At 42.4% G+C, this 27,507-nt stretch overlaps 1 protein-coding gene across 5 annotated transcripts in view; it reads right to left on the bottom strand.

The window, feature by feature from the left end:
- Reln (reelin) overlaps positions 1-27,507 on the bottom strand; it is a 429,470-nt gene that overhangs the window by 22,878 nt on the left and 379,085 nt on the right. For all 5 annotated transcript variants that reach the window (XM_057758362.1, XM_057758363.1, XM_057758365.1 and 2 more), the window contains 9 exons: positions 21,608-21,748; positions 20,283-20,460; positions 18,133-18,326; positions 14,264-14,520; positions 9,436-9,590; positions 7,815-8,029; positions 3,258-3,435; positions 1,220-1,395; positions 966-1,072 (listed from right to left, as the gene is read on the bottom strand). In XM_057758362.1, coding sequence (XP_057614345.1) covers positions 966-1,072; positions 1,220-1,395; positions 3,258-3,435; positions 7,815-8,029; positions 9,436-9,590; positions 14,264-14,520; positions 18,133-18,326; positions 20,283-20,460; positions 21,608-21,748 — 1,601 coding nt within the window. The remainder of the gene's footprint in view (positions 1-965; positions 1,073-1,219; positions 1,396-3,257; positions 3,436-7,814; positions 8,030-9,435; positions 9,591-14,263; positions 14,521-18,132; positions 18,327-20,282; positions 20,461-21,607; positions 21,749-27,507) is intronic.

Raw genomic sequence — 27,507 nt, 5'->3', positions numbered from 1 at the left:
TTAAAGGCTTATTTATTTTGATTTTGTGTGTGTGGATGTGTCGCTTGCTTGCATGTACGGATGTGGACCACGTGAGTGTCTGACGCCCACTGAAGCCAGAGGAGACTGTTGGATCCCCTGAAACTGAAGCTACAGATGATTGTGGGCCACCATGTCAGGGCTGGGACTCAGACCTTAGCCCTCACAGAGCACCATCTATCCTGCCCTTAAAGCAACTCTTTCCAACTATTCCATGGTATCAATGGCCTGATAGTTCCTTCAACATAATACAACACAATTTTACTAACATGGTTTGTCAGTTCAGGATCTTTCCTTTGGGGAAGTTTTCTTTTATCCCTATTTATGTTATCATTGACACAAAAGGGTTTTAGAATTTTGTTTCTGAGACAGGGTCTCACTATGTAATGCTGGCTGTCCTACAAGACCAGGCTGGCCACGAACTCACAGAGATCTGTCTGCCTCTACCTCCCAAGTGCTGGGATTAAAGGTATATACCACTTTGCTGGGCCCAGGAGTCCTTTGAAGTCCTATTTCACTCAGAACATCATTCAAAATTTGTTTTTTTAATTCTCTTACAAAAAAATCGTATTTTAAAAGAGGACATGGGATTATCCGAGAAGAGGTATGTTAGAGTACCTGGGCAGGGTGGGAGTGGGGTGGAGGGGGAGCTAGAGAGGGAGAGGTGGGTTGTGGATATGGTAAAGATACACCATATACAAGTATTTCCAAGAATAAACAAAAACAAATTCTATTAAGACCCTTCTGTTTTTTAATGGGCTCTCTCTCTCAACCCCTTGTGGAAGGGCAGCTTTTGCCTAAAAGCAGTCCCTGAATAGGACACGCAACACAAGCAGGGCATGCTGCATTGCTTTTGAGGTCTTCATGACCATGACCGCCAGCAAAGCTCGGCAGACACGCTTCTGAGGGGCGCGGGGTGGAGAGTGGGCATGCGCTCTGAAACAGACCTCCATCCTTGGAGTAATCCAGCAGTACTCCTTCCTTCCGGCAGATGGGCCGATGGCAAGAGGTCATGTTGTTCTCGCTGCCGATGCGCCCCCAGTACTGCAGGAACCTAAGCGAAAGCGCACACTCTCCGTCAGAATGGTGGACCAGAGCGCAGAGGCCGCTCAGGGACCGAGTAATGGCACCCACACGTGTTCAGCACTCTGTCTGGAGAGAGTTTGCAAAGCGGGGATAGAAGTGTGAGAATGTGACTTACTTTGCACCTCTGAGATCTAAGTCCTGAGTGATAGCCTGTCTCACGGTGGAGCCCCCAAAATAGAGCGCGGTGTTCTCGGCCAGAATCCCACACTCCGTGCAGGTGCTTCCGCCTTCTAAGGACATCCAGAGGTCAGGCTTGATTTCCTCACTGTCAAAGCGCTCCTTCAGGAAAGTCTGCGGAGTTCCATAGAGCGTGGTTAGAACAATTTCAGAAACGATGGTGCTTTATCTAATCCACTTGCAAAGCAGAAAAATAGAACCGATTTCAGAGCTTTTTCAAAGATACGTTTGAAAGTCAATTGGTTATGTTCATAATTTTACTTTCGACCACTTATTGAAGATAATTTAAACCGATTAAATAAAAATTTAATAATCAGACTTTTATTTTTTTAAAATATTTATTTATTTATTATGTATACAATATTTTGTCAGTATGTATGCCTGCAGGTCAAAAGAGGGCACCAGACCTCATTACAGATGGTTGTGAGCCACCATGTGGTTGCCGGGAATTGAACTCAGGACCTTTGGAAGAGCAGGCAATGCTCTTAACCGCTGAGCCATCTCTCCAGCCCCAGACTTTTATTTTTTAACTATGAAAGGCAAACTTTTATTCGAACACACATTAAAACGTAGATTCAAAGTCAACGTGTCGTTATATTTTTAATATAATGTTAGTAAGTGCAGAATCAGAGTAACTTAAATAATAGCCAGAATCGTGAGGCAATCCTTTCCTGTTCAGAGACATCCAGCTATGGTGGAAACATAATACCTAAAACCAAACATATAAATACTGTTTCTTATTCACTGACCTTTAAGCTCTGAGATTTTATTTTGTCCAAAGAGTAAATATAATAAATATCAACATAATTTTATCTTATGATTAGGGAGCATAGAGCTACAATTGCAGTAAAAGCAATCTCTATATGCGTCTCTGTGTACATTTCTCCGGTTCTTTAGGAGGATTCTGTCTTCTGCAGTTAAATGTTTAAATAAAGTCTCATTTGCTCAACTCGGAACAATCAGCCTTATAATTAAAGGCATGCAAACATAAGCCAGTCTCACTTTGCTTCACTAGTGGTGGGGAAATGAGCAGAGTTTTTATAAATGATTGTTCGCATGCGAGAACACCAGCCAGAATGCAGTTAACCGCACCGGCTCTCGTTAGAGGACCGAACTGGACTTCAGTATGATTTCTTATCCGAGAGACACTAATGAAATTTGAATGTTCACATGAAGTCTTAGGGTTTTTTTCCCCTTTAGACATAAATGAGCAATGTCCTCAAATTTTCTTTTCACTATTTACTAGGTTTTAATTACATGAACAGTTTTGGGGGAGGGTCTCCTACGATAATTCAGGCTGGCCTGGAACTCACTGGGAGTCAGGATCAAGGTGGGGGCTACTATGTCTGGCAGTTGCACTGTTTTAGCAGAGGCATCTTTCTGTTATTACAAGGATGCACGCGCTCTGTGTTCCACGGCAACTGTGTTCAGAAACCGCATTAACTTTACATATTGAATATTATAGCTAATGTGTCAAAAATGATGACGCGGCTAACACACAGCCACATTTGAGTAGTTAATGAATTAATTAGAACGTAAATTTTCTGGGTAAACGTTTTAGCACTGTTTAAGCATGCTTGAAAATCTGGTCTGTGGGGCTACCTGTAATATTTGCTTCATTTGATAAGAATAATAACAACATCTTGTATCCGTTAAAAAGGAGGATCTTTAAAAAGGCTAAATACTGACTTTAAACAGTGTTTTGCTTTTAAAGAAGAAAGCTGGGCATAGTGGCGCATGCCTTTAATTCGAGCACTCGAGAAACAAAGTGAGGTGGATCTCTATGAGTTTGAGGCCAGGCTGGTGTACACAGCTAGTTTAGGCCAGTCAGGGCTACACAGTGAGACAGACAGGCGAGGGGGGCAGGGGGAAGGGCAGAGACAGACTAACGGGGACGGACATGCTGGTTACAGTTACTGGCCTCACTTATGAAAACTGGCCACAGGACAGCCTGCGAGCGAAGGGTTCGACAGTACCTTCAGCGTGTGAGTTAAGTAGCAATTTGGCCCCGAGTACCCTGGGTCACAGATGCACTGTTCCTTCAGGCAGTCTCCGTGGCCTCGGCAGTTGTCCAAGCAGCCAGGGCCAAGGTAGAAATTGTCGATTGCCCACTGCACATCTGAGTACTTTTGGTAGAACCGAAACCTCACGGGACTGTTGGCCAAAGCAAAGGAAAGAAAAACAAAAGTTAACGTTACCCAGAGCTATTTTCCTGCACACGCGCTTATGAGACAGAAGCACTTAAGGTATTCTCCATGGATGGAATGCAGTAATAAAAATGTTTTCCGACCACTTCCAATTTCCAGTAATGGAACCGTGTGCCGCTTTTAACTCAATTCTGCAGAAACTTGTGAAACAAATAAAAACCAGTGGGGACTTTTAAGCAAAAGATTATTTTTACAGTTTCACCTATAAATATAAGCCAGATTCCTTTTTCTTCTTCCTAAAGTTGAATTTTAGGGTTTGTATACAAAGTAATGCATCTCATCACGGCGCCGTCATACCAATACACCGCTATGCTTTGTGCTCGTTCACCCTCCTCCCTAGCTGTCCTCTCTCAAGCTCTCTCCCTCCTCTGGCTACTTCCTTTTCTTCTTCTAGTTATTTCCAACTTCTAACCTGCAATGTTTGGTTTATTCTGCTTATCATAATGATTTCCAGTTGCATCATTTCCTGAAAATGTCATGATTTAATTTCTCTTGGTAGCTGCATAAAATTTCATCATCCATCTGTACCACCCTGAAACATCTATTCATCATCCTATAATGTATAGGTGTTCTGCATGCACATATGTCTGTGCACTACACACACGTATGTAATACTTGTAGAGGCCAGAAGAGGGCCCTGGAGATCCAGTGAGTTCTGGGAACCAAACCTGGGGTTCTCTGGAAGAGCACCCAGTATTCTCAACTGTAGAGCTATATATCTTCAGTCCTGTACCCTATCTTTCTTGGTTATTATTATGAGCAAGGCATCTATAAACAAGGATTTACAAGGATCTCTGTGGTATGCTGTTGGAGCATCCTTTTATTATATTCTCTAGAGTTACAGTATAGTTGGGTGATACGGTAGTTTTCAGTGTTCTGAGGAGTCTGCATATTGATTTCTATTATGGCTATGAAAGTTTAAGCTCAAAACAACAATGAATATTAGTTCTTCATAACTTCATAGTCCTCCAGTATCATTTGCTTATCTATCTATATATCTATCTATCTACCTACCTATCTATTATCTATCTGTCTATCTGTCTATCTATCTATCTATCTATCTATCTATCTATCTATCTATCATCTATCTATCATCTATCTACCTACCTACCTACCTATTATCTATCTATCTGTCTATTTATCAACTATCTATCTATTATCGATCTGTCTATTTATCAACTATCTATTATCTATTTCTATCTATCACCTAACTATCATCTATCAATCTATATATTATCTATCTATCTATCTATCTATCTATCTATCTATCTATCTATCATCTATCTATCTATCTATCTATTATCTATCAATCATCTATTTATCTACCTATCAGCTATCATCTATCTACCTATCATCTATCTACCTATAATCAATCAATCTATCTATCTATCTATCTATCTATCTATCTATCTATCATCCATTTATCATCTATCTGACCTCTGTGTGTGTCACGGTGTGCATGTGGGCTCCAAGGATGAACTTCTGATCTTCAGGCGTGGTGACGAGTGCATTTACCCACGGAGTCAATTGCATATTTTCATTTGCTATCTCAATGCCATTTTGACTGGGGTGACATAGAGTCTCAAAGCAGTCTTAATGTACATTTTCCTGATGACAAAAATTATTGAAAACTTTATTTATTTATTGGCATTGTGTTTGTGTTTCTTCTCTTGAGAATTATCTATTCAATTCATTGGCCCATTTATTGATTGGATGAGCAAAAGAACTGAACGCCAGTGGTTGTGGGAGCATTGTGATTGCCAAATTACATTTCTGAAGTTGTACAGAAGGTGAGTGAAGGTGTTAGCATGCACGCAGCCCGAAGGCATTTAGGAAACAGTAACTTCTCAATTCCTTGAAGATTATCAATAGTCTCAAAGTAACTGTAGTAATTAGAAAACAATTTTGAAAGGGTGATATAAAAGACAATTTCCCAGAGATTTTTAATTTCATCATTGTTCTTCTATGTCTTCTGGGTAAAAAAAAAAGCTTTAATTAAGCTTATATTAAAATAAAGTGTATTAAAGAACTTCCTAGGGTGATTTAAATGTTCTGCATCTCCTTTTATGTGGTGGGTACATGGGTCACATGACAGTAAAAGTCCTTCATCTGAACAAGTGCTAAGTTTGTACACTGTGTAAATTGTATATAGAATGTGTGTATATGATAATACACACACATAGAGACACACAGACAGAGACAGGGAGACAGAAAGAGAGAGAGGAGAGAGAGCGCATAGGAGGCACAAACAAATCCATCGTGGAGTCCCCAGCATGCATTTTGTCCCAGATGACTCACTGAGGGATGATCATTTTAATATAATTTTCCAGTCACTAAGTGATTTAGGAGCAGGCTAATTTGTACCAATGGGATTCAAGGAGATGGTTGTTCTGGTTCTCTGAGAAAGATAAAACAACCCCCTCTCTCTCCTACTGGACATAGGTAAGGGAGCATTCTGGTCCAGTTTTCTGGCAGCCATCTTATCTTCTACAAGGGACCCTCTTCAAGCTGAGAACAGCACCTGTGCCACCGGCAGAGGGAGGAGAGAACAAGACAATGGTGTCCTTGAAATCATTTAGGAATACATAGAATATTGTTATTATATTTATTTTTGTATGTGTATGTCAGGATGTGGGTGTTTAGTCCCAGGGATCTCACTCTGGCTATCAGATTTGGCAGAAAGCGTCCTTACCTCCTGGCCATTTCAATGAACCTTAAAACCATTCTTAAATATGCAAACCAACCAGTCCTAAAGTCTATTCATCTTTACATTTTTTTGATATAGATAAAATGTGTTTCTAAAAAGAGCTTTATCTGCACACATTTGTGTGTGGACTTTGTGCACGTGTGTGCAGTATCAGCAGGGGCCAGAAGAGGGCAGCAGATCCTCTGAACCTGGAGCTACAGGGTTGTGAGGCATCCAATGTGGGTGCTGGGAGCCAAACTTGGGTCTGCTGTCGAGCTGTTTCTCGAGCACTAGGATACTTCTTCTTCTTTTTTTTTTTTTTTGGGTACTTCATTTTTAAGTGAGTCACCGTAGGTTGGGGTCTGATCCGGTCCAGGAAACGGATGATGTCATCAACAGGACTGGGCAGGCTGTGCACACTGCTCTGTTGGGAGGCTCAGTCCTGCTCATAAATCATGATGTTTCAGCAGAAGCCGTTCTACATAGCCAGACTCTGTGATTAATCTAGTAGAAGCATGCCTGCCATTTTGCTTAATGCACCTCTTTTCTTAATTTTACAGTGGATGGGAATCTTTGAAATCTCCTTAAATTATCTACAGACTTCCCAGAACACTGTTTAATGGCCACGATCGCCACTGATCCAGGCTAATCGTGTCTCACTGTGGGTGCAGAACACAGTGCTCCATGGTAAAAGAAAGATAAGACCCAGGAGCCACCTGACACACATGGCTGAAGTTAGAAGGTGTGCAGCTAACGTGAGTTGGGATTTGCTTCTTGCTCTCTCAAGGATTCGGGCAGCATCTTTATGTTGGATTGCAGTTTGCAAGGCCAGTAAGGTAGTTAAGATGAGTCTCTGCATCTGGCTCCAAGGCAAGCATTTGTTCTGTCCCTACTTGACGGCTCTGGGGTTTAGGAAAGAGGAGGACATGACAGGGCCATTTACTGAGGACCAAACCCTTAAGTCTGAGGATTACAGAAGTATGTTCACCATGGTAGTCACCAACCAGGGACTCTAGAGTTAGGGCAGAAGAATGTTTGTCATGGTAGTCACCAATCGGGGACTCCAGAGTTAGGGCAGAAGAATGTTTGTCATGGTAATCACCAACCAGGGACTCTAGAGTTAGGGCAGAAGTATGTTCATCATGGTAGCCACCAACCAGGGACTCTAGAGTTAGGGCAGAAGAATGTTCATCATGGTAGTCACTAATCGGGGACTCTAGAGTTAGGGTAGAAGAATGTTCATCGTGGTAGCCACCAATTGGGGACTCTAGAGTTAGGGCAGAAGTATGTTCATCATGGTAGTCACCAACCAGGGACTCTAGAGTTAGGGCAGACGTATGTTCATCGTGGTAGTCACCAACCAGGGACTCTAGAGTTACGGCAGAAGTATGTTCGTCATGGTAGTCACCAACCAGGGACTCTAGAGTTAGGGCAGAAGTATGTTCGTCATGGTAGTCACCAATTGGGGACTCTAGAGTTAGGGCGGAAGAATGTTCATCATGGTAGTCACCAGGAACTCTAGAGTTAGGGCACAAGACAGTACTTTACCCATAATGATATATAATTTGAGACTAGACAGCAGTCCCCATGTTTGCCTTCTGGATGTTTGTAGCCATGTTTTATTTTAATTTTCAACTTACTTTCCCATTAAGCTTTCAGGAAGTGGGTAGGTGATCCTTTTCCAGCCCTTCGTCGGGAAGAACACAGACGGCTGTGAGACAATCCCAGAGCATTTTGGATCGGCAGGTAAGCACTGAGGAACCAGATAGTTCCAGCTCACACCAAAGTCAGTGGAGTACTGCACATGAATTTGATTCTGGGCAATCTTTTCAGACACTTTGCATCCAACAGAGATCTAATAGACAGAAAATGAAGACTGTCAAGGCCTTAAAACCGTATTAACGTATTTCATCTCCAAAGAACTGGCAGTAGAGAGGAACAGATAGATCCCTTGATATCTACCGCCCTGTATTTTCAAGTGTGTTATTTGTTTTGTTGATAGACAGGGGACGTTGGCATGGTTACTCAAGGTGACAAAGAAGAGAGAGTGCCAAGGACATTGTGTAAGGATTTGAGAGAGAAGCCGATACCTGTACCTCTGCCACACTGGCTGGGTTCCTGGGAAGGCCTGTGCCCACACTTACAAATGGTTCTGCTAATGGCCTGGCACTTAGGTATGGTAGAATACCTGACCAAGAGGGATTGCTAGCAGCCCTACTGATGTTCCTATTTTGTCATACGATTTATAATTCTCAATAAATCACTTTCGCCTGCAAGCAAGGTGCAGTGAAGAGACAAGAGAAACACAATGCCTCTCACAAGGGAACAGCCACAATGTGTCAGATCTGCAGACACAGGGGGACTCCGCAGACAGAACACAGAGGAAGAAATGCTAGCCCAAATGCTACCCCAAAGCTGTTCTTGGCATGAATTCTAACCATGCTGTTATAGTCTGTAATTTTTGTTCTACAGAAACATCTTAATAGCTTCTAGAAAAAGTAGAAATAACCATTATAGATTTAGTCTTGTAAGAAACAATTTAACTTCTGTTTTTTATTTTATTTTATTTTATTTTATTTTTTTTTGAGATAGGATTTCACTATGTAGCCCTAGGTGGCCTGGAACTCACTATATAGATCAGGCTAGCCTTGAACTCACAGAGATCCATTTGCCTCTGCCTCCTGAGTGCCTGAATTAAAGAAAGGTACCAACACACCAAGCCAACATCCTTTTCTTTAAAAAAATATTTATTTATTCATGTATTTTATGCATATGAATGGTCTATTTGCATGTATACCTGCATGGCAGAAGAGGGCATCAGAACACATTACAGATGGTTGTGAGCCACTATGTGGATGCTGGGAATTGAACTCAGGACCTCTGCAAGAGCAGCCAGTGCCCTTAACCACTGAGCCAGTGCTCTCGCTAACTTACTTTTTATATAGTGATTTAACTTCATAAGTTGCAATCAGTACCTTGAATTTTCTAAACCAATATTTTTGTTCTGTAAGTATATAATCCTGATTGTCACTTATTTGCTTTTATGCAAAATCTGAAATTTTACCTTTAAATAGTATAGAAGCACAACATTTTTAACCATTAAGCACTATTTGGATGAGCTTTATGTTACCTTAAAATCAAATTTTATTTTTCAAAGTACATATTAAGTCAATGAAATATTGGATGACCTTTACGATGTTTCTCATTAATTATGTTGTTGGCGTCTGGTTATTTATGGGATTGAGACCATGATAATTTCACCTTGAATTGCATGATCCAGCCTTCCGTGGGAGTCAGGTCGTGGGTCACTGCGTACACCTCTCGTCCATCATGGCTGCCACAGATCATGACACCGTCAGGGGAGTCACAGAATCTTTCTACTGTACAGTCATCATGAAATAGCCAGTTCTCATTCACTTAAAAAAGGACAAAGAAAGGGATGACTGATTTATCAAGGAGTTAAAGGAAATATTCACTTTAACCAAGTCCTAGAATTAAGTAGAATTTTCTTTTACATATACTATGTCACATAAAATAAACACTAATAGAAACATCATTTTACAGCCATGGATATGATAATAATTAACATATTCCTAGTGCATTTTTGAGGGGTTGGATGGTAAAGACAATGCCTCATTATTATAGCTCAGGCTGGCTTCAAACTCAGGATTGATTCTCGTAAGTCAGTCTCTTGAGTGTTACATATTATAAGAATGTACTACCATGACCAGCTCCACAATGTATTTTGAAATAAAATGTGTGTCTATTCATCCACCTACCCATCTACCCATCCAGCCATCACCTGTTCATCGACCCATTGATCCATTGATCCACCCACCCACCCATCTACCTACCTACCTATTGTTTTTTGGGGACAGGGTTATGTAGCCTAGGGTGGCCTCAAACTCATGGTGATCCTCCTGTCTCTGCCTCCTGAGTGTTGAGATTACAGGCAGAAACCACCATGTCCACCTGTCTATCGTTAACTATAGGTACTATATTATCAAGGGATCATCAGAATTTCTCACACACACATTATAGAACTATTGCAAGTGATTCTCTGCTTTCTTCTTTGCCACATCCTAAAAACCACTCTAATTGGATGAAAAATAACTTTGGAGGCCCGGACAGTATTTGAGAAAAATTCAGCTTTGCATTGTGTAGTTTGTCATAAAGACTAAGTTTGAATCCTAAATTGTTAAGTTGTGCTCAGCCTGAAAAAAATTAAGGTATAATATAAAGAGATTACCTACGAAACTCAGATTAGGATGGGCGTGGTCCTGAACACTGTAATCCCAGCACCTTGGAGGTGGACACAGGTGGATCAGGAGGTTAAGGCTAACCTCAGCTACATGGCTAGTTTGAGCAGCTTGGGCTACATAAGACTGTTCCAACAACACAAAACAACATCAGCAAGAAAGAAACTCATTATCTGCAAAATGTTAAGTTTGCCTCACTAACGTGCTTTATTCTTGAATATTTAGATTTGAATATTTAAGTATTGTGGAAAAGTATTTTAAAAATAATCGTCAACTTTCCTAAATCAGATCAACAGTAATTCTTTGAGGGAATATACTGAGCAAAAAAAAAAACCAAAAAAAACCAAAAAACCACAACAAAATTGCCATTCTTGGACAAATATCCAAAAGATGTTCAATCATACTACAAGGGCACTTGCTCAACTATGTTCATAGCAGCATTACTTGTAATAGCCAGAACCTGGAAACAACCTAGATGCCCCTCAACTGAAGAATGGATAAAGAAAATGTGGTACATCTTAGCTGTAAAGAACAATGATATCGTGAAACTTGCAGGCAAATGGATGGAACTAGAAAAAAATTATCCTGAGTGAGGTAACCCAGACCCAGAAAGACAAACATGGTATGTACTCACTCATAAGAGGATATTAGACGCAAAACAAAGGATATCCAGGCTACAGTTCACAACTCTAGAAAAGCTACGTAACAAGGAGGACCCTAAGAAGGATGCATGGATCACCCTGGGAAGGGGAAATAGACGGGATCTTCTGGGTAAATTGGGGGGTGGGCAGAGGGGACAGTATGGGGTGATTGAAAACATGAAGGAATGGGATGGTTGAATTGGGGGAGGGAAGGAGCAGGAGAGCAATGACAGAGGGATTCATTATGGGTTAGGGAGAAACTTGGTGCTGAAGAAATTCCAAGGAATCCACAAGGGTGACCCCAGTTAAGACTCCTAGTAATAGTGGAGAGGGGGCCTGAGCTAGCCTTTCCCCGTAATCAGATTGGTGACTACCCCAACTGTCATCAGAGAGTAACTGATGGAACCATATGCAGAGATCCGCAGTCAAACACCAGGCTGAGCTCCGGGAATCCAGTTGAAGAGTGGGAAGGAAGAGTTATGTGAGCAAAGGGGTTCAAGATCATGACTGGCAAACCCACAGAGAAGCTGACCAGAACTCGTGGAAGCCCGTGGAGTCTACACCGGCAGCTGGGGAACCTGCACGGGGAACCAGGCCCTCCGAATGCTGGTGGCAGTTGTGTAGCTTGGTCTGTTTGTGGGACCCCTGGTAGGGGGACCACGATCTATCCCTAGTGCATGAGCTGGATTTTTGGAGCCCATTTCCTATGGGGTGGGGGTGGGAGCTTGGTCCTGCCTCAACTTAATGAGCTAGGCCTTGTTGAGTCCCCATGGGAGGCCTTACCCTTTTTGTTGAGTGGATGGGGGGTAGACTAGAGGGGAGGGGTGGTCACAGGAGGAGGAGTGATGTGGGATGCCCTCTGTGTGCTGTGAATATGTTTTATCACCCTTGGCAAATAAAGAAGCTGCTTGGGCCTACGGCAGGGCAAAATATAGGTAGAAGGGAAAACTAGACTGAAACCAGGGAGGAAGAAGGCAGAGTCAGGCAGATGCCATGTAGCTGCCAAAGGAGAAAGACACCAGAATCATACTGGTATGCCACAGCCTTGTGGCAATACACAGATGAATAGAAAAGGGTTAATTTAAGACATAAGAGCTAGTTAGGAATATGCTTGAGCCATTGGCCAAACAGTATTGTAATTAGGTCTGGGTAGCCAGGAAACCAAAGAAGAGTCTCATTTACAGAGGGGAGGGAGGGAACTGTGTTTGGTATGGAAAATGAATTTTTTTTTTAAAAAAGATCTATGTAAACAAGTCTCAGTAACAACTTCCTTCCCCTTCCCTTCTGTCTCCCCATTTTCTTCTCATTTATCACCCCTTCTTCCTCCCTCTCCCTCTCCTTTTCTGTGGTCTGTTTTGGAGACACAGGATCTTTTTGTATCTCAGGCCTGTCTCCAACCACAGCCCTCCTGCCTCAGCTTCCTGAGAGCAGGGATTACAAATGTGTACCACAGTGTCCAGCTAAAATCTTAGGAACCTCAGGGAATAAGGACACTTGTTAAAGGTAGCAATCTCGCTTTAAGACTTTTCTGTTTGCAAGGATGGATTTGGTCATGATTTTAAGTTGTTATATGATATCACATGATATACTAGCGTCACATGCTCACACGATAATCACGTGATATACTAGTATCACATGACATCCTGACAAGTGAAGTAAGATTAGTTGGCCTACATAGTCACCAATAGCAAATTATAAAGTACAATGACATTTAAAAGTAGTAAACAGTTATCTTCTCAGGCACATAAGATTCAAAACAGAAAAATCCCACAAAAAAGCCCAAAATCAACAACAACAACAAAACCACAGGATTCAAAGAAAAAAAAAAGCAAGTTACAAAACACATGTAACTTGAGATCCTAGCCGTGTTAAAAGCATACAAAACACTAAGATGATATTAAAAATACTGATATTGGTTATCTGCTAGGTGATTCTAATGACTAATTCAGTATTTTAAGTTATTAAAATTCCTTAAATTAAATTTTCCCCAAGGTATGCCATTTCTCTGGAAAGTTCTCATTATGGTAAAACTGGCCATGCAATCTTTTTTTTTTTTGCGCAAGGCGGTAGAGCTGAGCAGGGAGATACAGTACCTTACTGTCTAAATGGCTGTTGCAATAGTTGGGTAGACAGTGTGAGGTGGAGATCGACCCCCACATCACCCACCTATCTGAGCACACTGTGTTTTATGTAGTACAGCCGGTACACGTGGGGTTGCGAAGCCACAGACCACAGACTTCATATAAGATACCACCTTACACTTACGGCTTAATATGAGATACCACCTTACGCTTATGGCTTAATATGAGATACCACTTTAAGCTTACTGTATAAAATGACAAACACTCAGATGAGAATTGTGTGTGGTCCTCATCATTTGGTAGTCACAGTGAATAATCCCTGCTGAGGATGAAGGATGAGAAGCAAAACCTACAGCACATGGAACCCGAGGCATGATCTGAATCATGAAATGCCACCGCAAATGGGCCCTCTTAGAAAATACAACATTTTGCCCTCAGATGTGAATAAAGGAACCAGAAGGATGAGGCAGGAGAATCACTGTAAGTCTGAAGTCAGCATGAGGTTCTAGGACAGCCTGAACTCTAGTTCAAGAAGGCCCGGACCCAAACACTACCACCACTGACTACAAAAGGCCAGGAAATGTTTTTGTTCATCCAAAGCAAAAAATAAGAAACATAGAAATGAAAATACAGCCCCCAAATTTTCTATCCACAAACTACTATTTATGAAAGTAAAGATGAGATACGATGTTTAATGGGAAAATTGACAGGGACAAAAGAATAATGTTCTTGACTCTGAACCTCATCTGAACACCCAAAAAGGACCCGAATTCACCGTGATCACACCCTCCCTCCTTGATGCAAACACTGTGATCACCCCACTCCCCACCATGAGGCACACACCGTGATCACCCCCTCCTGCCCTGATGCAAACATCGTGATCACCCCACTTTCCGCCATGACACACACACCGTGATCACCCTGCTCCCTGCCCTGATGCAAGCATCATGATCACCCCGCTCCCCGCCGTGACGCACACACTGTGATCATCCCGCTCCCTGCCATGACACACATACCATGATCACCCCGCTCCCTGCCGTGACGCACACACCGTGATCACCCCCTTCTGCCCTGACACACTTCCTTCCAGCATCAGTGAACAAATCACCTGAAGTCTTGTCCTCCATGAACATGTCAAAAGCAATTCTTCCCACAGGGCCAGCATCTGCCGGGGAGCGCTCATGTTGGGGCACGGGGGCACTGCTAAACGTGTCTAGCATGACTGTCCTCTGGTCGGCAGAGCCCGAGATGAGGACATTGTCAATGGCCCAGTCATTCTGGTCTAGGCCGTCGTGCCGCGGCTGCCACCAGCGGAAGCGAGTAGCAATCTCTTTAGCATCGGGAGGGAGGAGGATATTCACGAACCTGACGGAAAATGATGAGGGTGAGAAAAAAATATACAGGTTAAATATTTCATACGAGGAGACCTGAAACAGCAATGGAATATTGTACGTCCCAGAACAGTGAAGTGAAGACATTACCTAAAACTGTGTGTGTGTGTGTGTGTGTGTGTATGTATGGGTGTGTATATATGGGTGTGTGTATGTGTGTGTATGTGTGTGGTGTATAGGTGTGTGTGTTTTATGTGTGTGTGTATGAGTGTGTATGTGCGTGTGTATGTATGTCTGTATGGGTGTGTGTATGTATGTGTGGGTGTGTGTGTATGTGTGTATGGGTATGTGTATGGGTGTGTATATGTGTCTGTATGGGTGTGTGTGTATGTGTATGTATGGGTGTGTTTGTATGTGTGTGTATGTGTGTATTATGTGTGTGTGTATGTATGTGTGTATGTATGTGTGTGTGTACAGCTGCATGTGCAGAGATGTATGTTGGCAGAGGGCGGAGGTCGATGCCGAGGGTCTTCTTCAATCACTCTCCATTTTTCGAGACAGTGTCTCTCACTGCTGCCCTCGGAGCTCCCGGAATGGCTGATTGGATAGAGAACTCCAGGAATCCTGTCTATCTCCCCTATTGGGATTACAGGCCTGTACTGCCTGACCTGGCTTTTAAAGCATGGATACCAGGGATTCAGTTCAGTTTCTATTGTGCCTGCACAGCCCGTGACACACATTAAAAATAGTTTTATTAAATATTTGAGAATGTCATACAATGTATTTTGGTCGTAATCTTCAGTTCCCAACTCCTTCCAGATACACTCCCACCTCCCTCTTCTTTTTTAAATAGAAACTGTCGATTTCTGGGTGTGGACCCTGATTAACTGGCTTCATTTTACAAGTCATTAAACTCGAGAAACAGAATGTAAACAATATGCAAATCCAACAGCTATCTGAGTTGCCCGTGGACCTTAGACATCTTCATCTTTGGCGAGGTAACTGTAAGTCCACCGTAAGCATGCTTTGAGAGACACGAGCCAATACTGACTTTATGTTTCCTGTCACATAGGGTTAATTTCACTCTTCTTTCTTTCTTTCTTGGATTATTTTTTACTTGAATCTGCTCAATGCCAGCAATGGGCTTACAGTATGGATACCAGTTGTGACAGAGGGTGCTTGAGCCTCAACCTGAAGGTAATCAGGCAGAAGTTGCCTGTGGTATGGATAATGCTTTGCGAATGTGCTTCAGTGAACGCAGGGAAAGAATACTGAGGGAGAGAGGGGCAAACACATTCAGCGTGCCTTCTGAGTTAGTCGCCAAGGACAGATAGCTTAATGCTCCAATACAAACCTCCTCATGGAGAAATGGGACTTACATTTACAATTTAAAACACCTATTGAAAGTCAGCAATAGAACCACAGATTTGGTTTATATCCAGAGCTCACAGGACTTGAAGGCAACAATTTATTTAGTTTTTGATCTGTGCAGAGAGCATGGCCTTTTTAAATCCATTGATCCACCTGTCTTTCAGCCTCTTAGCACTAAAATTCCTGTAAATTAATCTTGGATGGATCCTAAAACTGAGGGCTGTAATAATAGTTGCTTGAATCTTTGACTTTCTTGTCAAAGAAGTTTAACTCATTTCCTTTTGTTAATATGGTATTTCCTTGTTGATTTTTTCTTTTTTGGTGTTGCAGGCCATGCCGGACAAGTACTGTACCCTGAGTTACTTATTCAGCCTTCCTGCTGCTCTTTTGTGTCTTCTAGGTTACAAGGGCCCAGCATAGCAGGTAGCATTCTGGATTGGGGCCAACTAGGATGCGTGTAACGGCTTCTAACTCTTCAGTCTGTACCGTGGAGCACTGGTGAGTGTCAGGACATTAGGGCAGGAAAATGTGAACCCCATATCCTCAGTTATGTAGTTACCGGGTGCTAGGAGACCAGCAGCTTTGAGGCAGGCCTCTCCAAATTTATTTCCTCTTACCTCTAGGTTTTAAAGTCCCTCTGCCCATCTCTTCTTTTTAGTCATGATTTCAGTGTGTGGTGTGCGTGCATGTGTGGGTATGTGGGTATTCCTGTCCACGAATGCACGCTGGTAGGTGTCCCCTTCTCTACCTCTGCCTCACTCCCTCGAGACAGGAATACTTCAATTAGTTTACCATTCTTTTTCTTTTTCTATTATTTGAGAATTTCTCATGATATATTTTGATCAAATTCATTCCCCTCCCCTAACTCTTCCCAGATTATTCTCCACCTCCCTCTCAACCCAACTCCACTTCCTGTTCTCTGTCCCTACTAAGAGTCCATGCAGAGTTTTTGGCTGACCAATGCTGTGTGTGACCTAGAGTGTGCTCAATATACCAAGTGTCAATCACTGATGAAAACTGCTGTTCCCTCTTCCAGAAGTCATCAAACGCCAATAGCCCCGTGGGTTCGAGGCAGATTTTGTGCCCACCTCCCCTGCTCCAGGCTGGGATGCTGTCTGGTTTAAGCCTGAGCAGGTCTTTGCGTGCTAAACTCAGAGTTCAGATGTGCATTGGCCCTGCTCTGTTTGGAAAGCGCTTTCCCTAAACTCACAAATCACCTCTGGGTCTTATGATTCTTCCTCCCCATCATCTCCATCATTTCCTGAGCCTGGAGGGCAGCAGTGTAACTCCTGATTCAACATTTTCCTGTTATTTCACGTCCCCTTTCTTTTTCCTTCCGCTGTTGAGATGGGGTCTCACTATGTCGCTCAGCCTTCCGTTTGATCCTCCCCCTCAGCCAACAGAGTAACCGAGATTCCAGAAAGGCATCATGGTATATGGCCCCTCTTTGGCTTTTCTACTTGGCTACACTGACTGCTTTTTGTCTTTTTAGAATATTTGGTCCATATTTGATGGCTGTTTAGGGTCTTTTATGAGTGATGTAAGAGGGTCTAGGCATCCTAAGGTTATTGCCATCTTTCTGTTTCCTTGTTTACCCTAGGCAGACAGTTGGTAAACAAATGTTTGTTTCTCCAATGTTTTGAAATTAGCATCCACCCAGCCTCCATGTTTTTTGAAGTTGGTATACACACAGCCTCCATGATTTTGAAATTATCATATATCCACGCACCATGTTTTTGAAATTAGCATATACCCAGGCTCCATGGTTTTGAAATTAACATATACCCAGGCTCCATGGTTTTGAAATTAGCATATACCCAGGCTCCATGGTTTTGAAATTAGCATACACCCAGGCTCCATGGTTTTGAAATTAGCATACACCCAGGCTCCATGTTTTTGAAATTAGCATATACCCAGGCTCCATGGTTTTGAAATTAACATACACCCAGGCTCCATGGTTTTGAAATTAGCATATACCCAGGCTCCATGGTTTTGAAATTAGCATATACCCAGGCTCCATGGTTTTTTTTTCCCCACTGTTTATTTACTGTGGCATTCTGATCTAGTAATTAACCTTATTCTGGGATACAAAAGCTAATTGCTCTTAAAATAAAAACTCTGATTAGCTATTATATACCCCCAGGAAGCTCTTCCTGCCTGTCTCTGTGGTGTCCTTTACTGATAAGTAAGTTGGAAGTCCCCTCAGTCCCTGACAACTGGTTACTGGGAGCCTTCCCAAGCTTGACAGCCTAGTTACTGCAGTTCAGATACAAACCCAGGTTTGCTGTACTGATCGTAGAAAATCTCCATCAGCAAGTTCCAGGTGATGCCCCCGTTGACAGAGTACTCCAGGAGGACCCCTTGGTTACGGTTGCTCGGTGTGATGAGGCATCCGTACATGAAGTAGAACTGGATAAACTCAGCGTTGGTGAGATTCAGATCCACAGTGACCAGCAATCTGCTGCAGCCCTAAGAAAGAGGAACAGAACGGGAAAAGCAGCAATCAGGAATCTTGGCTGCAGATCGCAGACTCCAGCTTTTCTCGGGTTCTGTCACTCTGTGTTTATCTCTCTTACACTAGCTTCTAGCATGGGGCCCAGCTTGAGTCTGCTGAACTTTCAGATTTCAGTACTGAGACTTACTTAATCAAGTGTTATATATTCTAAGGAGGTTTTCTTGTAACATATTTTATATTGTAATATATAATATATATATCTCCAAAGCAAACGTTGGAATTAAATTAACTATCCAAAGTTTTTATTAATTTATTTCTAATTATTAATTAGCATTTGCTAAGAAGCACCAGTTACTAATGAAGTAACATTTTGACATAACTATTTTTTAAAATTTCATTTGCATGTGTGTAAGAATGTCTGTGTGAATATAAGTGTTGAATTCCCTGGAACCGTTACTGACCGTTGGGACCACCATGCGGGTGCTGGGAATCGAACCCAGGTCCTCTGAAGAGCAGTCAGTGCTCTTAACTGTTAAGCCATCTCTCCAGCCGCCTTAGGTAAATATTTTTAATAGGGAAATTTTAAAATGACCACAACTGAAAAAAATTATATCATTTAATTATAATGAGAAAGTTACAATGCCCTTTCAAATTGTTTAAACATTATATATTTATTTAAATGGGTGCACATGTCTGTGGTTTTTTTGTGTGAGTGTATGTGCCCATGGTGCATGGGGTTACATGCTCACAAGTGTGCATGTTCACACGTGTTCACGTGCACGTAGAGGTCAGAGGTCAGAGGATGATGTCGGTGACCTCCCTCCGTCACTCTCCACCTTATTTTTAGAACAGGGTTTCTCACTGAACCTGGGGCTGGATTAGCTAACTGATTTGCTACACTTGCCGGCCACTCTGAGGAGCTGGCTGTTCTCACCTCCCCACCTCACCCCCTCACCCCTCCCACACTAGGGTTACCTAGGCTACCAAGCTTGATTTTTATATGGATGCTGGGGATCCAAGTCTTTATACAAAGCAAGCATTTACTGACTGAACCATCTCTCCCCAGCCCCTAATGTCATTTATTTAAGTATTCATAGCTGATTTAAGGTCATCTATATTAATTATCAATTATCAATATATTAATCTTGATAGGTAGGTGTTTGTTGGTTGAGCATATGTGGAAATCCTGGTCATTCTCACTTCTATTGAGGTAGAAGAGTATCTCAAATATACATACTTAATGTTGCCAATTATGAAAAATCAATATGATATATATACACTTTTGTTTCTCCTGGGTAAAATACTGGATATAAATTAATACTTCATAGGCACCAATATGAACTCAGTGATAACGTACAGTTAAAAAAAAAGAGTGTGAATTGGTTATTTTTTTAAAAGTTAATTTGCCTATCTAATCATGATACTAAAGAAATTAAACATTTAAAAAGTTAAAATTTGGCAGCAAAATAGAATGATTATAAATTTTTCAAAGGAAAACTTTCCAACATTGCTTCTGACGCTCACAAAGTAATACGCTATAAATACGAATGTTCGGTAATTACCAGCGAGCTACTTACTCTCTCTGGGGTGATTTACAAACAATTAGGTGTTGCTCGTCCATTCAAGGAGCACAGAAGCTCATTCCCTGGGCTGCTGACTCTTCAGAATCAAACGGAGTTATCAATTATGACTCCATCCAGACGGAGCCCCATCCCTAACACACACTGCATAGGTGCCCCTTTCTCAGCATGGAAATCTATGAAAGTCCTTTAAAGATGTGTTCTTAAACATTCCCTGTGCTCATGCCAGCTGAATCTTTAATAACCTCAACGCAAGCTTTTGGTAGGGAAATTCTGGAAACGCTCAGCGCTGTTGAGAGTTCAGATCACGAGCAGGCATTAAGGGCAAAGGCGTCTCAGGGACTCCGCTTAGAGGGCAGAAAATGGAGCAAGCGCCAGCCCAACTCTTACCCCACTGAAGTGCAGAGCCAGTCCTGAAGCCACGGCTCCACACACGGTACTCAGTTTCCCGCCATTCACGGTCAGCCAGTTCTGGTTGGAGGGAGCGCGATTGAAGTTGTCTTTGAGCTGTGTTGGAAGGGAGGTCTCAGGCTCCTCACAGTACAGGCCTCCCCACTGCTCATCACAGCTGGGTGTGCAAAGAGAAAGGCGCAGTCAACAGCAAACAACAGAACTTTTTCCTAGACCAGGTTGATTCAACGTTGCTGTTCTTCACAGAGTCTCAGAGCCAAAGATCACCTGCTTTCCTGAACAATGCCCCTTGGGTTAGAGCCCCTCCAGGGCTTTCCTAAAGTAGTGACTAGAGTTTGCAGGTGAAAGGAAGAATCAGCTTTAGACAACGTACTAACATCTTATCTCACGGGAAACAGTCTCGAATAGCCTATAAACTACAGCTGCAAAACCAAATTGCTGGGGGAATAATAATATATGAAATTGGTCTTTTAAGCAGAAGGTTCTAGCCACTGAAGTACCAAGTGGCTGTGTGCTAAGTAGCTGAAGATGCTTTGGATAATCAAAGCCAGCCCTGAGCAGAGTTCTCAGCTCTCTGTTTAGGACAGGACTGGGAGGCTGTCCAGGGCTCTTTGGAGTCATCCTGGATATGGGTTCTGGTCATTAAACAAGGGCTGGATTTCGCATGTTTATGGAGATTAGTGGAGAAGAGTGTATAAATTCTTTATTAGCTTCTCTACACTAACCAATCGAACAGCACAGTCTTAGAAAACAAAACAAAAAGGCTGTAGTGTGTATGTGTGTGTGTGGCAGGTGATTGCACACACATCCATCCAGATGCTTTAAAAGTAGATTCTTCCAACGATGCTAAAGATCTACGAGAATGATATAGCAGTCTGCCTGTCAAATATGCCTCATAACTGACCAGACATATTTATATTTTATTATGCAAACAATGTAAGAGTTACCAATGCATGTCCTTGCTTCTATCCGGACTTAATATTATTTTTTGGCGAAAATATAATGAACTCCTAAAGTTTTCTATCATCTTTTTTCAAGGCTCAACTGTATCATAGAAACAGAAGAAAAATGAATATAGTCCATTATAATTCAGCTTTCTTTTGGCCATATAGCTGTTTGTTGCTCAGGCGCCAATCCCTAAGTAAGAATGCAGTTGTAAAAGCCATTAATCCCACCATTAATTCAACATATTTCAGGAAAGTTCAAAAACTAAGGTCACTCGGGAGTGATGGAAAACCCAGCTTCCGAGACCTGCTGGATGGAATACGAATAAGGCGATTTAGACAAGAAAGATTCCAACTTACACACAGCTTCCCTGGCTGCATCTCCCGTGGCCACTGCACATGTCTAGACAACCGTCCCCAATGTAGACGTTATCTATGGCCCACGTCTGCTGCTTGTCGAAAGGAGCCGGTTGGTGCCAGCGGAAGCGAGTGGCCTGAGACCTTGGAGGAGGAAGAGATTTACAATGAGGAAGAGCTCAGTGGGGAAATATATTCTGGGAAGCCCGAAGCGGGTAGCACAAAAGGACATGCTCCCATTCCTATTTTAAAAAGAACATTTGCTACTGCAGTAGCCTAAGCAAACCTCTAGTTAACAAAACTAAGCCAAACAAAAAGATTCAGCATGCATTTCTGCCCCAGGGATCTTTCTGGGTAGTGTTAAAGTAAACAACATCAGAAGCGAAATCTAATCCTAAAGCCGGAACCTCAAGGGACTGGTAAGGGTCTGAGCTTGCGTGGAAGTCATTGTACAGACACCGGGGCTGCTGTTGAGTTATGGAACTGGGAGGAAGATGCCTGCCCTTGAGCTACTAACCCTTCTGCCTTTAACTTCAGAACAGCATGTGGGCTGGGTTCCGTGTTCTCCCCTGTGCTCTAGGGCAGTGGACACCTGTATCCACCCCACTCAGCTTCCCTGAGGAATTATCCTGATAGAAGGAAGCCTTAGGGGATGGGATAAACATAAACCAGAGAGATCAGTGAAACTCAGGTAATTGTATATAGAGGACAGACGGGGTAATAAATAAGGCCAGGCTTATTTTACGTCGGTTGAAGAGTGAAGTAAATAAAAGTAACCTACACATTCTCCATTCCAGAAGCAGAAATGTACCTCCTCCTTCACGGTTTGGAGAGCACCTTGTTCAGCAACACAAACATGAATTCCAAGGCACTAGATGGCAGTAAAACCCAAACAATACCAGGGGCTCAGGCAAACGTTAAAGACTTGTGGAGGAAATATTTTGTGTTTATTGAGCCATGTGTATTTAACACTAAAGGACTTAATATTTTGATTGGAGAATGTTTTAGAAAGGGAAAAAAAATAAAATAACAGCCAGAGTCTTATATTTTCTAAGGGAAAATACTTAAATGAAGTTTAGTAAATAATTTAAAACTAGAACTAAGATTTTCATTCTGGGAAACAGCTCAGTTCAACTACATATATTTGGCACAAACTCATTTCTGCAGATCTGGCTCTGCAGCTCCCATTTTGCCCAGCAGAAGTATCTCGACTCAGGTCTTTCCTATCATTTTTTGTTGTACTGAAATAAGCCCAAAACTGATGTGGGATTCCCCTCTGTATGCTATGAACATGTTTTATGACGATTAGTTAATAAAGAAGCTATTTTGGGGCTATGGCATGGTAGAACATAGCCAGGCAGGAAATGTAAACAGAAATATATAGTTATAATTATAGTTTTTCCTAGCTATGACAAAAGATAAAGTAGATATAAATATTGTAACTGTAATTCTTGCTTGATACCAGTTTTGCTATATGTAATTTTACTATGTTAAAGTTAAAACCTTCCTTTTCATTTAGACAAAAAAGGGGAGGTGATGTGGGATTCCCTTCCGGATGCTGTGAATGTGTTTTGTTACCATTGGTTAATAAAGAATCTGCTTTGGGTTTATGGCAGAGAAGAACAGAGCAAGGTAGGAATTTCAAGCAGAGATAGATAGACCCAGGGGGTTGGGTCTGAGTATGGGTCTCTCCTCTCCTCCCTTCTGGCTTTCATCATACAGCATCACTTACTTGAGTTTCCTGAGCACACCAAACTCGTTCCCACCTCCTTGCATTTGTGTTTCCCCGAGTGAGTTCTCTCTCTGCGTGGTGTACCCCTATGTGTCTCTAGGGTCTCACAGGAAGCGTTAGTCCTCACAGAGACATTTTCTTCATGACCCCTGTAAAGCTGGCACATCTCATTCAGACCCACCACAGCCTGTTCTTTCCCTGGCACTCAGCACAATTTAGCACCATTGGGAATGCATGTGAGTATGTTTCAGGGAGATGCAGTTCCTTCCTGGACCATTATGTCGTCAGGCCGCTCTTGTGGGCAGATCTCTTTCTGCTCACTACTGAGTGGTGCTCTCCAAGGACAGGGAGCTGTTTTCACAGGGAGCAATGTTGTACTGGTGCTCACTCTCACCAGTGTTGGGCAACTCAGTCACTCTGCTCTTCTGGATGACTGAATTCATTACTCTTTCTATACAGCAACATCGTGAGACACAGGGGAACACTATGTTTCCATAGCTCATAACCATGCACTCGGATCTGTAGCCAACATACACATATTTATTCTCTCTTTTGCTTCTGGCTACAAGTTTTCTTAAAGGTAGGGTTGCTGTCTGTCTTCAGTCATTACAGATAATAATAAGTAATAAACTTTCCCTGTGCTCTTAATATCAGATACATGTTTCACTAAAGCCTCTGTCACGTTATATATTTTTTTTTTTTTATGGTTTTTCGAGACAGGGTTTCTCTGTGGCTTTGGAGCCTGTCCTGGAAATAGCTCTTGTAGACCAGACCAGGCTGGTCTCGAACTCACAGAGATTCACCTGCCTCTGCCTCCCAAGTGCTGGGATTAAAGGCGTGCGCCACCACCGCCCGGCTGTCACGTTATATTTTAAAGCAGTTTCTTTTGTTAGATAACCCTCTCCATTTATCAACCCGTTGTCTCTGACACTTACAAATGGGATTTCATAAACATCTCCTGAAAGAATATTAAGTCAGCGGCAATAAAGATTCCTGGTAAAAGCAAATAAGAGACAGCTTTCCGGGTTGTTGGGGAGGAACTGGGGTAGCTGTGTGGAACAGTAGTGTTGACGGCTGTTTGGGGAGAAGAGCTGAGAGGCCACGTGAGCTGCCTAGCAGGAAGCAGCTGTCCGATAACTGGTTTTGTTCAGTCACAGTCTGGACAGAATGACTGAGTAGGGGACTTAAGAGCCAGACGAATTGCTGGAGGTGACAGTCCTTGTGCAGACTTCTAACCCCACCCCTTTCGGTCTATGCCACTCTCTGGAGTCCCACAGAAAAGGAATCAGTAGGGACCGTGTGAAGACTGTACTAAGCCTGAGTTGGCCAATGGGTCTCAAGATAACGGGGTGCTCTATTGTATTCTGGCACCAGCGAGTTCTACGTTCATGGCGAGCAAGTAAACGTGTAGACACAACAAGGAGGTCAAATTTGAAGCGCGATGGTTTGACATTCTTAGGACTAACAATATCTAGTAATCACATACTCCCAGGCAGTGATGCGTGCTCACTCATTATTATTTTACAGGAAGAAGCAGCACTTTTATTAAAGAAAAGGAGTACAGTAAGTTCAGAATGAGAACACTGGCGTCAGATTCAACCTCTAAGCATTTCCGATAGATCAAGAATTCCCAGGCCTCCCTGGCCTCCCCGTGAGAGGGACCAAATCACTTAGGTCTACGTGCTGACACCTTCCCATCTGTAAAGCTCAGAAAACGCAGCTTCCCGACTCACAGGGGTGTTGTGAAAATTAATTAGTTCATGTTTACCAAGACCTACGAGTGCTTTGGCACATCCCTCGGCAGGTGTTGTTGCTTATCCTGAAGGTCCCTTATAATGATGGCCGCTACCAGCTGCTGCTTCTTGGAGTTGGAGGAAAAACAGCCTCAGAGCCAAGTTCTTATTTCACATAACCTCGAAATCTCTCCTTTTGATTATTTTCTGAATTTATACCACTCCCTCCCCATCAACACATTGAAAGTGCTTCAAAAATGTACACTGGTAACCACCCACTGGTGAACAGCCAATATGTTACCGCAGACAACACTGTTTCTAGATGTGGTCATTCCGTGGGCCTCCTCCCTGTGGCCGCACCTTTTAACAGGTTTCAGTGAACATTTCGTACTCTGAGATTCTGTAGGATGACTCATTCACCCAGAGAGACTTCCATCATCACCCTGATGAGAAGAACGCCTTTGAAAAAAGCTGTGGCTGTCATTTCCCATCTCTGCTCCCTCAGTGATGTTACCCTTGAATGCACCAGGAACCCCGCTAGCTCTCTCTCTCTCTCTCTCCTCTGATGGAGCAGGTAAAGAGACGCACTCTCTCTCTCTCCTCTGATGGAGAAGGTAAAGAGATTCACCAGGAACCCCGCTAGCTCTCTCTCCTCTGATGGAGATGTGAGGTGCAGGGACTTCACTCTCACACCAATTTACTAACAAAGCACTGCGAGGAAGCCCAGATCGCTTGACTTATAATAAGTATGATTTGATTATATAGCATTTATCCAGCCTTCAGGAATATTTTGAATTTCTATGAAGTAAATCTTTTGAAACTTTTTCACAACGCATACAAAAACCAGCCAGAGGTAGAAGAATTTGCAGGAGTCAACTCCACCAGGCTTTTCTTTTCCCTTGAGAGGAAACAAGTAGTGACGTTTGTTGTGTCCAGCTAGGTTCATCCACTGGCTGTGCAACCTGGGGAAACCAAAGGACCTCGCTCTGGCCAGCCATGTCTACAAAAGGAGGAAGAGAGTTGGAGGCTAAAGGAGGCTCAGGAGGTAGTTCAACCAATTACTTTATGATCGACAAACTTTGTGAGATAAAAAAAAATCTGAGTAGCAAACGTTGAAGAAGTTCTAAACAAGACTAGCTGTGATAACTGCATCACAGCGTCTAAAATGTTCTTATCGTCCAGTAATGTGCACTGAAATCTACAGTGGAAATGCTACGATGTCTAGAATTTGCTTCACAATAGCGTGGGGTTAGGAGTAAGTGGGGGTACTCAATGTTGGTAACGCATTCAAACTAGGTAGTGAGTACCCGGGAGTCTGGTACATGATTCTCTTTAACTTTATATGCTTACCTTTTAAATAAATAAAAATGCAAGTCAATAAAATCCCTTTAAAAGCTTAGGATATTTTAAATTACAGAATTAGAAATTAAAAGGAATGACTATCATCTTTCAACAAAATAACTCTTAAAAATCAATTGTGTCAAAAAAAATCACAGACAGCAATAAGAAAAACTGTAATATTCTGAATAAACCTGCTGAGAGCTTCAGTACATCACACGAGCCACCAAATACAAGAGATTTTCTGCAGCTTACAACATTTTTTTGTCTATGGAGGATGGTTTATATTTAGCTGTAAAAGTAATCTTAACAGTTCGCCTATATGTATAAGACCAGTCAAATATCAAATTCTCTGATGAAATCTTGGAATACGTTGGCACCCCATATGGCTCAGAGGCAGTCAAGACTCTATTGTAGAGAAGAAGGACATAGCTTTTACCAATCTCACACGAATGCCAATTTAACAACGTTTTCAGTACGGAGGACTCAGTGGTGATATGGCTTATACAAAATCCCGATGTTTTGTGGACTCCAAATACCAACAAACCGTTAGTAGAAGCATAGCAGCGGCATTGGAGGAAAGATGGCATGCAAGACTGGTACAGTATTTCTCTTTCTCTGGTTGGTGTTAACCTTTGAATATGCTGTTCCATTATACGAATGGCTTGCAAAAGAAACCTCTCAAAACATACTGTTGTCCCGGAATAACAGAAGAAACAGGGAGTATCCAGGCAGCTGTAGGGAATCTCTTTAACAAAACAAACTCAAGACTCTCTTGGATATCTGAAGAACACTGTACATGTTTAACTTAGCGGCTGGATCTGTGTTCTTTACTCAGAGTTGTATGTGGGGGTGTCACTGGAAACCAGCCTTTCCGAATTTATTTTGCTTTTGCCCCCTTCACGATCATCCCCGTCCTTCCACACACTTGTCCTTTCTTGTCATTCTCGTTTTCCTCTTTAACGTCCTACAGATATTAATTGCTTCCCTTCTGTGGCTGAAGGACCTGGCTTCCAATGGGCTCCAGTTCATCTGCAAAGACGACAGTGCCTGCTGGGTCACGGGGGCTGGTAGGAGTGGATCATTTTCAAACTGACACC

Source organism: Chionomys nivalis, chromosome 26, assembly GCF_950005125.1.
Source record: "Chionomys nivalis chromosome 26, mChiNiv1.1, whole genome shotgun sequence".
In the NCBI taxonomy this organism is placed as follows: domain Eukaryota; kingdom Metazoa; phylum Chordata; class Mammalia; order Rodentia; family Cricetidae; genus Chionomys; species Chionomys nivalis.
The sequence above is the reverse complement of the archived record's forward strand: the minus strand, read 5'-3'. Positions and strand labels throughout refer to the sequence as shown.